This window comes from Diabrotica virgifera, chromosome 6 (assembly GCF_917563875.1).
Source record: "Diabrotica virgifera virgifera chromosome 6, PGI_DIABVI_V3a".
Taxonomy (NCBI): domain Eukaryota; kingdom Metazoa; phylum Arthropoda; class Insecta; order Coleoptera; family Chrysomelidae; genus Diabrotica; species Diabrotica virgifera.
Window position 1 is genome coordinate 14,398,814 of NC_065448.1, and position 14,672 is coordinate 14,413,485.

General features: G+C 34.8%; 1 protein-coding gene across 3 annotated transcripts in view; it reads left to right on the plus strand.

Moving 5' to 3' along the window:
• LOC114325401 (eukaryotic translation initiation factor 5) overlaps positions 1–2,954 on the plus strand; it is a 66,309-nt gene extending 63,355 nt beyond the window's left edge. For all 3 annotated transcript variants that reach the window (XM_050654392.1, XM_050654393.1, XM_050654394.1), the window contains one exon: positions 1,404–2,954. In XM_050654392.1, the coding sequence (XP_050510349.1) occupies positions 1,404–1,655 (252 nt within the window). In that variant the 3' untranslated portion in view covers positions 1,656–2,954. The remainder of the gene's footprint in view (positions 1–1,403) is intronic.
• The last annotated feature ends 11,718 nt before the right edge of the window (positions 2,955–14,672 follow it).

Consider the following 14,672-nt stretch of genomic DNA (forward strand, 5'->3'; position numbering starts at 1 on the left):
ATTAGAATCGGATTATTTAAGGGGCCTCAGCAATGTTTTAAAATTACAAACAGTTTTTTGGCTTATAAACAAATAGCTTTGTTTAATAATAAAAAAATTAATGTTTAGCAATGCAAATAATTAAAACCGGTATAATTGGACTTAAACTTTCAAATGCTGTCAGCATAATTGCTATTTTATTTTTTAATCAAAAGTTATTCTCGTTCAAAAATTGCAATTTTTCGATTTTTTGAATGTTCCACCGCGTTTATCTTCAAAACTATGCATCCTACGAAAAAACTTGTAAGAACATTTTTTGCTTAGAATTACCCAAGAAATACAAAAAAATGTTTTATTTTGCGAAAAATCGCTGTTATGTAATCCCTCAAGTTCTTTGTTTATAACAATCTTATCGACATCCGGATCAACTGTTACCCAAAAAATTCTTGTTCTACGGGTCAAAATACATAAAAAAAACTTCCAGGTCCATCTAAATAAAGGAGCCCGTAGCACCCCCTCCTGGACACAGCACTAATTTGTTTATAAGCCAAAAAATTGTTTATAACTTTAAAACATTGCTGAGGCTGCTTAAATAATCCGATTTCAATTCTGTAAAGTGCATTAGATAGGTGGAGTGCTTCTTTATATGTAAAAAAAATTGACAAATCTTTGTATGTTCAAGTTTTTGTTGTGCAAGATTTTAAAAAATTTTAATTTTTTAAAAAAGTTTAGATTGCAAAATTATTATGCAAAATCTAGTAAGTCAATTTTAATGAAATTTGGTGAACGGTTTTAGCACATTACAAAAATTTTCTAAGCGAATTAGGAAAGTTCCAAGTGTAACCTAAGTGATGGAAAAACATTGAATAAGGACAGGCTTGTTTTGCCCCTTATTTTATATTTATTGCTATTTTGCAGCAAGGGTGTTAAATTAAGAAATTTTTAACCAATCGTATCTGATAGAAAATTTAATTATCTTTGTTTTATTCCTATACGACTTTGTTTCAAAATGAATCGTTTTAAAGTTATTAGCTTTGTTCCAGCAGAATGTTGAACTGATTCAGGATCGTACTGAGCGTGCGCTTTACATAAAACGCCTTCCAGCAACGAGAAATTTACACGGTTGTATATAAAGCGCACGCTCAGTACGATCCTGAATCAGTTCAACATTCTGCTGGAACAAAGCTATATGCAAAGAAAGTAGAAAATAAACACGAAATTTTTTGAAATTTAATATTTTTTTTTATTAATGTTCCGGGCATATTTGAGAAGGAGCATAAGTCAATTATTATTAACGAAGTTATCACCTAACTTTATCCGCAAAAATCCGAATGCCACCTCTCACATCCACCTAAAAACAGATCCTTCCTGATCTATTAAAAAATATGTTTTTATCACTAATTGATCATCCTAATGTTTTACAGGTGTCCAAAAAATACGTAGCTAAGGAAGTAAGCCAAGAGATTCACGACAAAGCAGAACCGTTCATAAAATGGTTGAAGGAAGCCGAATCGGAAGATTCCGACAACGATGATGATGAAGAAGACGATGACGTGGAGATTGAATACAATGACAGGGCACAAATCCAACTGAAGATTACTCCCCAAAGCAAACCCAAACCGGTGGCTAGTAACGATGATGATGGGCAAGATGATGTGGATATCGATGCTATCTAAACACTTCTCTTATTATTAGTTAGGCCCTTTGTTACGAACTTTTTTATTATAATTATCATTATAGTAGTGTACCATTAAACGTAATATTCCGTATGAAAAAGGCCATCACTCTTTATATTCTTCATTTTTGGACGACTGAAACTCCTACGGGACAAAAACCGATTTGTTCTTTTTTTAATAATCATCACACAGGTCACAATTTTGTAACAATATATTTGTTTGGGGGAGCAATGGCTCAAACTTACATAAAATAGAGGGTGTTTCAATTTTACAATTTCAAGAATCAAGAAAGAAAGTCAAAACATCGTGGATTTGCTAAATTCCACCTGTACCTCACATTTCAAGCAACACGAGACACCAAAAACATGACAGGTGTCATCTGTCATGTTCTTGGCGCTGGATTGTGAGTTTTATCTAACACACATACACACACAAGAATCGATAAGTGTTAGAAAATATTGGAACAATTAAATACTTGCGAAATGACATAAAGCAGGGACTTTATTTATTAAAATCGATATAACTGTCCAAGTAGAGTAAATATTTAACAAAACATTTGAAAATTCCGCCATGAAGACGTTTTGGAACACCCCCTATAAGTAAAAGCTGTACACGGTAAAGTTTAGTAAAGACACTCCATCAACATAACCTACATTCTAAGAATGACAGCGCGATGTTGCCATTACTCTTAGCTTGTGTCTAAACTACACATTTATCGGTACTTGTTTATATTTTGTTTAATCCGATGGTCCTAACTATTATAAAGGGCTTTAGTATAATTTTATATCTATCTATCTATCCATTATGATTTTTATAAATATGTTAATGTTGGTGATCAGGATTGCAGGGTGAGTGTTGCACTAAACAGATTGGAATCTATTAAGCAAACTACTAATAATATTAAAAATTGCTCTCATTTTTTCAATATCGTCAGTTTTTTGTCCGATAGATGCCATTTTGTTTTGTGCGTATCATCCTGTACAACTATTATTTTTACTATTTACCATTTTTGCAATGTTAAGAATATTAAACTAGCATTTTCCCATATTAAAACCCGTTTTCGATGTTGATCAAAGGGAATCATTGGTTACAGAAAAAAATGTATTTCTTGGAAGTGACTGTCGTGAAATTCGTTCATAGTTGTCTTATCTAGAGTGGTATAGAATTGCATATTCGAGTCACTTATCTTTAAAAGATCTTGTGTTAGATGTTTTTGCAAAATATGGTTGGACTTGATAAGTTGTTTATATATTACCTATAAATTTTACTGTTTTAATGTCAATAAAAATTACTGTCAAACATTGCTGTTTTACTTCTTCAAATTTGTGATAAATTAATAAAAAAATAAATCGCTCTCAAGGCGAAGAGAAGCGTTTTGTACAAAAGGGAAGGAAAAATATAAAGAAAAGAATACATTTCAACTAAGAGACAAGAGACATACGATAATTTTAAGACAATGAAATGAAACACATTCTCAAAATACTCTTAAAAAGAATAAAAAATTCTAATGGGAATCATTTTCGAGAGAAATGATTTTTTTGTAAAACAATATGAAGTTTTATAAGAGGTCAAAGAACAGAGATAAAGGATCTAATAGAACCAAAATGCATAGAAAATGATACATGGATCGATTATCTAAAAAGCTCTATACTAAAATCACAATAAAGATGCACTAGAAATAAACAAGCCAGACACTTTGAGAACTAGCGAAGTAATTCTACTATTCAAAAAAGGAGTTAAAACATCCAGACAACTACAGAGGTATCAACTTGTTAATACTACCCCAAAATTTTAAATAACTAATGAATCGGACGATAAGTTTAACAGATAAACAACAGGGTTTTCGTACTGGAAGTTCATGCAGCGATGCAATATTCGTCATAAAGCTAATTACCGAGAAATCACAATTTCTGTCTGATTGACTTTTTTTAACGGCATGGACTTGTCAATCAGCCAGTCACAACATGAGGTACTTAGTCCCGGCGCAAATTGAACCTAAGCGAGACGTGAACTGCGTAGACAGTTTTGCGCATCCTATTATCAGTGCATTCGTTCGCAGGTCTCGCTTGGTAACGTTTGTCATCGGCGTACAGTTTTCTTGGGCCGTGGGACACGTGACTCACCGCCAGATGTTTATTTTTACTTGTTTTTGTTTGCGAGATGGACGTATCTGAAATGAATACGGATAGTACCTAAGTACAATTTATTATGATAAATAAAAATAATAGTATAGTCAACACCCCGAGTGAAAACTGCGTTGTCTCTGTCATTAAATTCTGATAACTTTTGGTAGACTAAATAAGCGGCGATACGAAATTAATAATCAAAGTTATGCCTTTACAAAAACACAATATTAGAAAAATAAGGTGATAAATGATACATGTTACTTAAAACCGTGATCGATAAAAATATCGTATTACCCTCAAATTCAACTTGTCGGCATATTACATTTTTGTTTATGATTAAAAATTAAAAACGAAATATGCAGATAGTGTTATTTTTTATGACCGATCAGTAGCGGAGGGATTATGAATTATGACCTGCAGTAATTGTAAATGATTGCGATCCTGCAGTAATTCGATGCCTCAGAAGCCAATCGGTGTAAGTCAATAAGTGTTTAAAATGAGATACCAAGATGTTTCTGACAATGGTTGCAGAAATATAAGTAGTTATTAAAAACAAATAAACTGTATTTATCATAATATGGGTAACATATTCATAAATACAAACAAAGAAATAATAATAAGTGTTACATCTCATAAGTCATTTTTAGGGAGAATGTGACTTACACCGTTTGACTTCTGAGGCATCCAATTGTAAATGATTGTGATCCGAGCAGTAAATTGAGGAATATGAGTTATGACCGAGCAGTAGGGGAGAGATTATTTTAAATATGTAGGTATCATGTGCAGTAATAAAATACTCAGTGTAAGATATCTTTTTATGCACCCGCTTATGATCAAATTCGATGTTTTCGAAAGTCATACCGCTACGACTACTACGATTTTAAGTTGCCTACTCAATTCAGTACAAGGATCAGATACATCAGTACAGTGGAACCCCGATAAGTCGGCCCCCGATAACCCGGAAGTCCGACTAGCCCGGACCGATTTTCATCAGATAAACATTTTGATTTTCAGTACATATTTTGTATTTTGACAATGACACCCGTTCTGGGCGTCGAAATGTTAATAAAATTATTTTTTCAATTTAATTCTGGCTTATTTCTCATCAAAATGAGAGATAATGTGTAAAATATTTGAGAGATAATGTGTATTTGTGTAATTTGAACTATACGATAGTAAAAATGACTCATGGCACAAGCCGGCAGAAACAACAGGCACCTGTCTGTAGTATTCCTTTATTTTTATTTCAAACTGTGTTAGCATTGTTTAAGAAACTATTAAGAGACTATTTTAAAAAAATTATTTTTTAATCAATGGTCTCAGTTTTCACTATTCTTAATACATAATAACAAAACATCGTTCCGATTGTGACTGTATAAATACAATATTGTATTGTTCGCTTCCGTTTGCTTAGGTTTGTGGTTGCGTGTTTTTAGTAATTTAGATGTGTAGGTACTGTGCATATTTATATATATTTCATGTTATTTTAATTCTAACGGAGTTTATCTGTAAGTATACCGTATTTAATTAATTTTTACCATATTCTCCGGCTAACCCGGATTTTCGATAACCCGGATCGGCCGCGGTCCCGATTAATTCGAGTTATCGAGGTTCCACTGTATTTGTACTCAGTACCACTGAGAACCGGTATCAAAAGTAACCGTTACATGTCCGCACTGATTTTGTCCGTCTCTTCGCCACGTCGATAGCCAACGGTTGGGTTGGGTTGTGTTCAATATGGGGCGCGCTAGAAAAATAAATGCACGGGTCACCCGTCCCGCCGGCACAGGTTGTGTCTCCCTTAGGTTCAATTTGCGCCGGGCCTTAGTGACGTGTGTAGTGTGTGTGTTGAGTAAGTGTCTTGTTACTTTGCAAAGTCGACGTCATTGTCTTTGCAAAGAGACGCTAATTGTATCCGAACGTCTGCGGTCCCTCCGGTGAGTACCGATCCCACAAGGACAGAAACTATTTTCATTTACTAATTTATAATAAACGAAAACTTTCTGACCTGGTGAGATTCGAACTCACGACCATTCGGACCTTTCGACCCAAAGGTAGGAGCTCTTACCACTGAGCCACAGAGGGGGTTATTCAGATTGACTTAAAGAAAGCATTTGACAAAGTAAGACTCAAATATGTAATGCATCTTCTGTATAATTGAGCGAATTTCCCTAGATATCATAAAAACTATTGAAAACATCTACCAAAACAACAAAATGGAAGTCGGAATAGATGGACAACTTACAGAACATATAGATATAGGCAGCGGAATAAGACAGGGGGGACTCATTGAGCTAGATGCTTCTCAATTTAATTATGAATGAAATCATCAAAAGCGTCAACAAAGAAAGAGGATAAGAAACAAAGAAGTAAAAATACTCTGTTACGTAGACGACGCAATATTGATAGACCAAGATGAAGATAGTCTACAAAGATTAGTCCACAGATTACATCTTATGTTAAATTTTAACATAAGAGCAAAATAGTTCAATATGACAATTTCATCCAGAAAAACTAAAACAATAGTATCAGTAAAGAACCAATCGGATGTAAAATAGAAATTGATGGGATCAATATACAGGGTGTAACGAAAATATAGGTCATAAATTTAATCACATATTCTGGGACCAAAAATAGTTTGATTGAACCTAACTTACCTTAGTACAAATGTGGATATAAAAAAAGTTACAACCCTTTGAAGTTATAAAATGAAAATCGATTTTTTCCAATTTATCGAAAACTATTAAAGATTTTTTATTGAAAATGGACATATGGCATTTTTATGACAGTAGCATCTTAAGAAAAAATTATAGTGAAATTTGGACACCCTATAAAAATTTTATGGGGGTTTAGTTCCTTTAAACCCCCCCAAACTTTTGTGTACGTTCCAATTAAATTGTTATTTACCATTACTTAAACACAATATTTTTAAAACTTTTTTGGCTCTTAGCACTTTTTCGAAAATTCAGTTTTTATCGAGATATTTTGAATATTTGTCAAATCCACCACATATTTGTACTAAGTACGATTATGGAGACTTGGTAAAAATATGAAAATTTATGTATGATTTACATTTTTAGGTATATTTTGAACCGTATTAAAAAAGAAGCCATATCTCGATAAAAGTTGCCTTCTCGAAAAAATACAAAGAGGCAAAAAAGTTTTAAAAACATTTTGTTTAACTAATGGTATCGCAGTAATAGTTTAATTAGAGCGTACACAAATATTTGGGGGGTTTAAAGGAACAAAACCCCCATAAAATTTTTATGTAAACATATTAAAAAAGAAGCCGCAACTCGATAAAAACTGCCTTATCGAAAAAATACTAAGAGCCAAAAAAGTTTTAAAAACATTGAATTTAACTAATGGTACCACAATAATAATTTAATTGGAAGGTACAGAAACGTTTGGGGGGTTTAAGGGAACAAAACCCCCATAAAATTTTTATGGGGAGCACAAATTTCACTATAATTTTTCTTTAAGATGCTCCTGCCGTAAGAATGCCACATATCCATTTTCAATAAAAAATCTCTAATAGTTTTCGATATATTCGAAAAAATCGATTTTCATTTTGTAACTTCAAAGGGCTATAACTTTTTTTATGTGCATATTTGTACTAAGGTAAGTTAGGTTCATTCGAACTATTTTTGGTCCCAGAATATGTGATTTAATTTATGACCTGTATTTTTGTTACACCCTGTATAATTGAACAAGTAATGGAAATAAAAACCCGTAGGTTGTAACGAAAAAAGATGAAGTTCAACTCAGGACATTCGAGAGCAAGATACTGAGAAAAATATATTGCCCGGTGCAAGAGGAAGACGGCACATGGATAATCAGGAGAAACGACGAGGTTAATGAAGAGTATGATATTGTAAAATTTGTGAAAAATCAAAGACTGTCCTGGCTGGGACATGTCCTCCAGACACAAGAAGATACAAAAATAAGAATGAAAGGCGAAAAAAGGAAGGTCCTGAATGAGATGGTTGGATGACGTAGAATACGACCTGAAAACCATGAATATAAGACAATGGAGGAGAAGAGTACAAGATATCTGAATGGAAGTACGTAGCCAGACAGGCAAACACCCTTCCACGGTTATCTCGCCAAAAGAAGAAGAAGACTTGGAATTACACTGTTCGGCTACGGACATCTGGACAAAGAAGTGAGAAATCAAGTACAAAAAACAATAAGACTGGCATAGTGCCTTTATAACGCTATGTGGCGAAACCAACATATTAACACTGAGATGAAGTCAAGAATTTTTAAAGCCAGTATAATACCAATGACATTATGCATCAGAAACAGGACCCGATACAACCACAACACAAAGACTACTGGAAACGGCAGAGATGAGAGTACTAACAAAAACTACGTGAAGTACGCTGAGAGATCGAAAGAGGAGTGAAGTTAGAATAAAATGTAACGTAGGCACAGTCTGTAAACAGATGGACACATAGAAAAAATAATGGAATAACCACATAAGCAGAATGGAGGAGATACGTGTGGTCAAAATAGCAAGAGATAAATCACCAATCGGTAGAAGAAGTATCGGCAGACCACGAAAAAGATGGAGTGACCACCTTCCATAGAGGTATCAATCCGCCAACGAACAAGCAGAATTGCTTATAAAGAGGGAGAAGACGAAATTTGCGAAAAAACCCACGGAAAACATAAAAGATAATAAAAAGGAAGAAAGAAGATGAAATATGAAGAGAAACCTTCATATTGTTTATCATTTTGTTTGCATATTTTTTATTCTTTCGATTTTTGGAGTACAATTTGAGGCTGAACCATAAAATATAGATACAGGAAGAAAGAACATGCAATATGAAGAGAAACCTTCATATTCTTTATCATTTTGTTTGCATATTTTTTATTCTTTCGATTTTTGGAGTTCAGAATTTAATGCTGAACCATAAAATATTGATCCATAATCTAAGATCGATCTTACCAAATTTCGATTTGCCTTCGACTTGCGTTAATGGCAATTATAACGTAGGTTTGTTTTGCAAGTTTGTATTATAAAGTTTACCAATCTGGGGTTTTGTTTATATCAGGATTGCGGCACCAAAAGCATGATTTTTAAATTTTTTTGGTACTTACAAGGTATTGCTTTTAGGCCATCGATACAACGTTTTTTGTTAAAAACATTTTGACAGATGCATTTACGAGGGTATTGCTTCTAGGCCATCGATATTATAATATTGAGATCTTTGGGGATCAGCGCCCAGCTACTGACAGTCTTGGTGATTGTCACTGCGTTTTCCGTCCTTCATAATATGTAATTTGTGTGTTCTTTCCAATTTAATTTGAATACGCCAAGAAATATTGAAGTTGTACGAGGAACATTGTAATTATCAAATTATAGATGGTTTGGAGGAAAATATCGTTTTCTGGTGAAATGATGATTTACTCTCCGAGCTTGTTAAGTTCTTGTCCATCGCCAATTTTTTTATAATCAAAGCCGATTTAAGATAATCATTACATTTATTTATTGACTTATTTTCTACATAGGTTGCAACATCATCCGCATACTGCAAGATTTATATGTGTCAAGGAAGTCTATTTTTTAAGTCAGCAGTATACATAATAGAGGACTCTAGATGCTATCTTATGGTGGTCCCAAAGATGTATACCGAGATTTTGATTTTCTAACTTCTTCTTCTTCTTAAAGTTCCATCTCCTATCGGAGGTTGGATATCATAATGGCTATGGTCACTTTATTGGCTGCTGCTCTGAACAGTTGTAATGAACTACAGTTAAACCATTCTCTAAACTCTAAGGTTCCTCAGCTAGGAGATGCGTCTTCTTCCTTGCATAATAACTCTCAGCAACTCATATTTTTCTCCTCTGGTAATGTGACCCAAATATTTCAGTTTTATTGTTTTTACACGGTTCATAATTTCTAACTCCTTATTTAAACGTCGTAGCACTTCAACATTGGTAATCCTTTGAACCCACTGAATTTTCAATATTCTTCTGTAACACCACATTTCGAACGTTTCTATTTTTCTTATGTGTTGTCTCTTCAATGTCAAAGCTTCCATTCCGTATAGTAATATAGAAAATATGTAGCATTTTAGATCCCTCAATCTGAGAGGCAACTGAAGGTCTTTGTTTGTAAGCAGTGTCTTAATTTTTATAAATGCTTGCCTTGCAGTTTCAATTCGGACTTTAATTTCCTTGCTTTGGTCATTTTTGTCATCAACCCAGATTCCCAGATATTTGTATGTCTTTACTTTTTCTATTTGGGTTTGCTTTAGTATTAACCTTTCATTTCCATGTTGTGTTTTTGGGACAAACATAAATTTAGTTTTTTTCTTGTTTATTTTGAGTTCTCGTCTGTCTCTATCTCTATAATTCTATTAGTTTTTCATGTCGGACTCTGTCGAACACTTTTTCGAAGTCGAGGAAACTAATAAATATCCAGGTTCATATCTAAGCATCTTTGTCTAAGTCCTTTGCGGAACCCAAATTGGGTATCATCCATATCATCTTCTAGCTTTCTGTATAAACTTCCATGAATCACCTTTAGACATATTTTGAGGGTATGGCCTATTAGTGATATTGTCCTATAGTCTGAAAAATCGTTGGCATATATTGTTTTTGGTATTGGATTTATATTCAGATATTTCTAATTTTCAGACGGTTTTCTCGGGTCTCTCATAACAGTCAAAAAGTCTTACAACTTTTTCAAAGTAACTTTATTCAAACTCAAATACAATATAAACTTTAACAAACTGACAACTGTCGACTACTAAATCTGAATTACAACTGAACTATAGAATGTCAAACACATAATGTTTATATAGTTTTCTGACGTTCTAGATGTCACCAGACATTTCTGGGTTATTCCATGACATCCAGAATATTCTCGTACGTGACTACTTCTTCTTTCACGTCGAGGGACTCTTTCTATGTAGGAACAATCTACGGAACTGTCATAACACTGCTCCCTCCTTTATAGTTATTCGCCTCGAATAACTGGTCTATCAGGGTCTGGTTGAAGCCAACAGGGTGGATCAGTTCCATGATATGGGGCTAATCTCTCAATGTGAACTACCTTGGGTTTACTTCTCGCTGAAAACTGGATGCGGTAGACCAGATCATTTATTTTCTTTAAGACGGTGTACGGGCCTTCCCAGTTTCGTTGAAGTTTCGGACAACGTCCTTTCTTGCGTGTGGGATTGTATAGCCATACTGGATCACCTCTTTCGAAAGTTGTCCCTGTAGCTTGCACATCGAACCTGGACTTGGCTTTATCACTTTGAAGCTTCAAACTTTTACGAGCAAATTCGTGGACTTTTTCCAGTTTTTCTCTTAAGCTTTCTAGGTACGTCAGGGATGAAGGTTCTTCTTCACAGGTAGGCAATTTTCCGAAAATAAGATCTTGAGGAAGCTTCATTTCTCTTCCGGTGATCATCATTGATGGAGAATAACCGGTTGCTTCATGTTCAGAACTTCTGTAGGCTAACAGGAATAGAGGTATTAGGGTATCCCAATCTTTTTGATTATCAGCAACAAACATTGAGAGGTATTGACAAATAGTTCTATTATGTCTTTCGATCATTCCGTCTGATTGTGGGTGGAGAGGCGTAGTTCGAGTTTTCTTAATACCCAAGATTTTCATTAATTCTTGCCATAATTCGGATTCAAAATTTCGTCCCTGATCAGAATGCAACTCTAAAGGAACTCCATGTCTTGATACGACGTGTGTTATGAATGCTTCTGCTACAGTCGTCGCTTCTTGATTAGGAAGAGGTGCAATTTCAGGCCATTTTGAAAAATAATCCATTGCAACCATTAAGTACTTGTTACCTCTCTCTGTCGTTGGAAGTGGACCGAGAATATCAACTGCAAGTCGTTCAAAAGGCTCTCCGGAAAGATATTGTGCCATTTTACCACGACTTCTTGTTCTAGGGCCTTTCCTACCGTTACATAAGTCGCATTTCTTACACCATTCTTCTACATCTCGGCGACAATTGATCCAATAAAATCTGTCTCGAACTCTGGCCAGTGTTCTTTTTACCCCAAAATGTCCTCCAGACAGGCTGCTATGAAGTTCTTGCAACACACTTTTAATGTGTGATTTTGGCAGTACCACTTGTTGAACTATACGTACTCCATCGGGACTTTCCCACTTCCGATATAATAGACCATTCGAAAGATGCAAAGATTCCCATTGAGCCCAGTACGCCTTTATAATTCAACTATATTTAGATATTTCCTGCCAAAGAGGTCTTACTCCATTTCTAAGCCATTCTCGTATGACTCTTAAGTCATTATCTTTCTTTTGACTCTTCTTAATGTTTTCCAGGGAAGTCTGATCATTATCTTCTTCCTGTTCAACCGTGGTCATGCAGAGACTTACTTCTTCAGTTACGCTCTCTTTTTCTTCAAGTCTTTTACAGTACTGGCATTGTCGTTCTAAACAGGGTCGCCTAGAAAGAATATCGGCATTGTTATGGAGACGCCCTTTTCGATGTACTATGTCGAAGTTATACTGTTGGAGTCTCTCTATCCATCGAGCCACTTGTCCTTCTGGCTTTTTAAAATTCATTAGCCACTGCAAAGCGCTATGGTCTGTTCTGATTGTAAAATTTCTGTTATAAAGGAAGGTATGAAAGTGTTCTAGGGCTTTTATAATAGCTAGGAGCTCTTTTCTGGTAACGCAATAATTCTTTTCTGCCTTTCCTATGGTTTTACTAAAATATGCAATAACTTTTTCTTCACCTTCCTGTTCTTGTGATAAAACAGCGCCAATACCATGCTGAGATGCGTCACAATCCAACAGAAATTTTCCATCTTCTCGTGGATAGGCTAGGATGGGTGCTGTTGTAAGTAGTTTTTTTAAATCTACGAAGGCATTTTGACAATCCGGTGTCCAGTCAAATTCAATGTTGTTTTCGGTTAGTCGATAAAGAGGCTTAGCGATGCGGCCAAAATCTTTTATGAATTTTCGGTAATATGAACAGAGTCCAAGAAAACTTCTAATTTCTTTTTTTATTTCCTGGTTTAGGCCAATCTTTAATAACTGAAATCTTCTCTGGATCAGTTTTAATTCCATCTGCTGAAACGATATGTCCTAGATAGTACGCTTCTCTTTGAAATAGTGAACATTTCTTATAATTAAGCTTTAAGTTGGCATTTCGCAGTCTTTCAAATACCTCGCTTAAGTTTTTCAGATGTTCATCAAAGGTTTTGGACATAATCATTATATCATCAAGATATACTAGACATGTTTTCCAAGTAAGTCCTCTTAAAACCATTTCCATCAGGCGTTCAAACGTAGCTGGAGCATTACAAAGACCAAATGGTAGAACCTGAAACCTGTAGAGACCACGGCCAGTTGAAAAAGCTGTTTTGTCTCGATCATCAGGATGTACTTCTACTTGCCAGTAGCCACTTTTTAAATCTAGAGTCGAAAACCATTTAGCACCTGATAAAGTGTTTAGTGTATCATCTATTCGTGGCAATGGATAACTGTCCTTTTGTGTAACATGGTTTAATCTTCTGTAGTCTACACAAAAACGAGTAGATCCGTCTTTCTTAGTTACTAAGACTACTGGTGAACACCAGGGGCCCGAAGCTTCTTCGATGATATCGGAATTTATCATGTCTTGCATTATGTTTTCAACTTCTTTTTGTCTAGCAAACGGTAATCTGCGTGGGGCTTGACGAATTGGTCTTGCATCTCCAGTATCGATTCTATGTTGAACTAGACTAGTACGCCCTGTAGATTTCTCGGATTCAAAAATGTCGTAGTTTTCATTAATAAATTCATTAGCTTTTTCTACTTCTTCAGTTGTTAAGTGATCAACATTTTTGATCAGTTCTTTCGCCAGGTTAGCGTCAACTTGGTAACTTAAAGCTGTATTATTTTTCAAATACTTTTCGCACTTGATTATTTTTTCTATTGGCGTACAGAGTGCTATTTGTTGTTCTTTCTTCAACTTAAAAGGCTTTTTGGACAAATTAGCAACCCTTACTGGAATTATCTCATCTACATTCACGAGGCATCTGGCTATCAAGATTCCGTCATTAACAAGTTCCTCGCTTTCAACAACGCCGAAATGTAAACCTTCAGGTTTTTGACTCAGTCTCGCCAGGACTATACTTTCAGAATTTTGAGGAATTTCTGTATCTTCACTAACTATAACTCTTACTTGAGGTGTAGACTCTTCAAAATTTAGGACTATTTCTTCATTTTCAATAAACAAAATTTTATTTTGAAGATCTATGATAAATTTGTTTTGCATAATGTCCATTCCAAGAATGCATTCATCTTTAATATCGGCTACAAGAAATATGTGTTTTATCAAGGTGTTGCCAATCTTTATGGTCGCCGTTACTTCTCCATGAATTGGAATAGTTTGACCTGAAGCTGTTTCAAGAACTAAGTTTGTTTTACATGGCTGTAGTTTTCTGTTCAGAAGTTCTTTGCGAACAAAAGATCTTGTTGCACCGGTATCAATAAGAAAAGTGCATTTTTGATTGTCAACGTAGCCCTTAAGTAATAAGTTCTGTTCATTTTTGTTGAAAGTATAACTGCGAATTTGGGGGCTTTTATTAGATTCAGCCGACGCCCGCCCCTTAGTGTCGACTTTTATTCGTTTCCCTGGCTATTGTTTGAATATCTGTGGTCAGTTGTAGGAGATCGACTTCTTACATACCTATCTCTACTAATATTTCTAGTAGGACTATATGATGGGCTTCTGGATGTCGATCTAGGCGACCTTCTGACATCATTATTGTATTCTTCTTTTCTCGCTTGGGATCCACTTCTACAATTGACCTGCAAATGTCCAATTCTTCCGCAGTTAAAACATCTTCTGTTTTGATTTTGAGCTTTTTGTTGATTTTGTTGAAGATTTTGGAGTATGTTCAA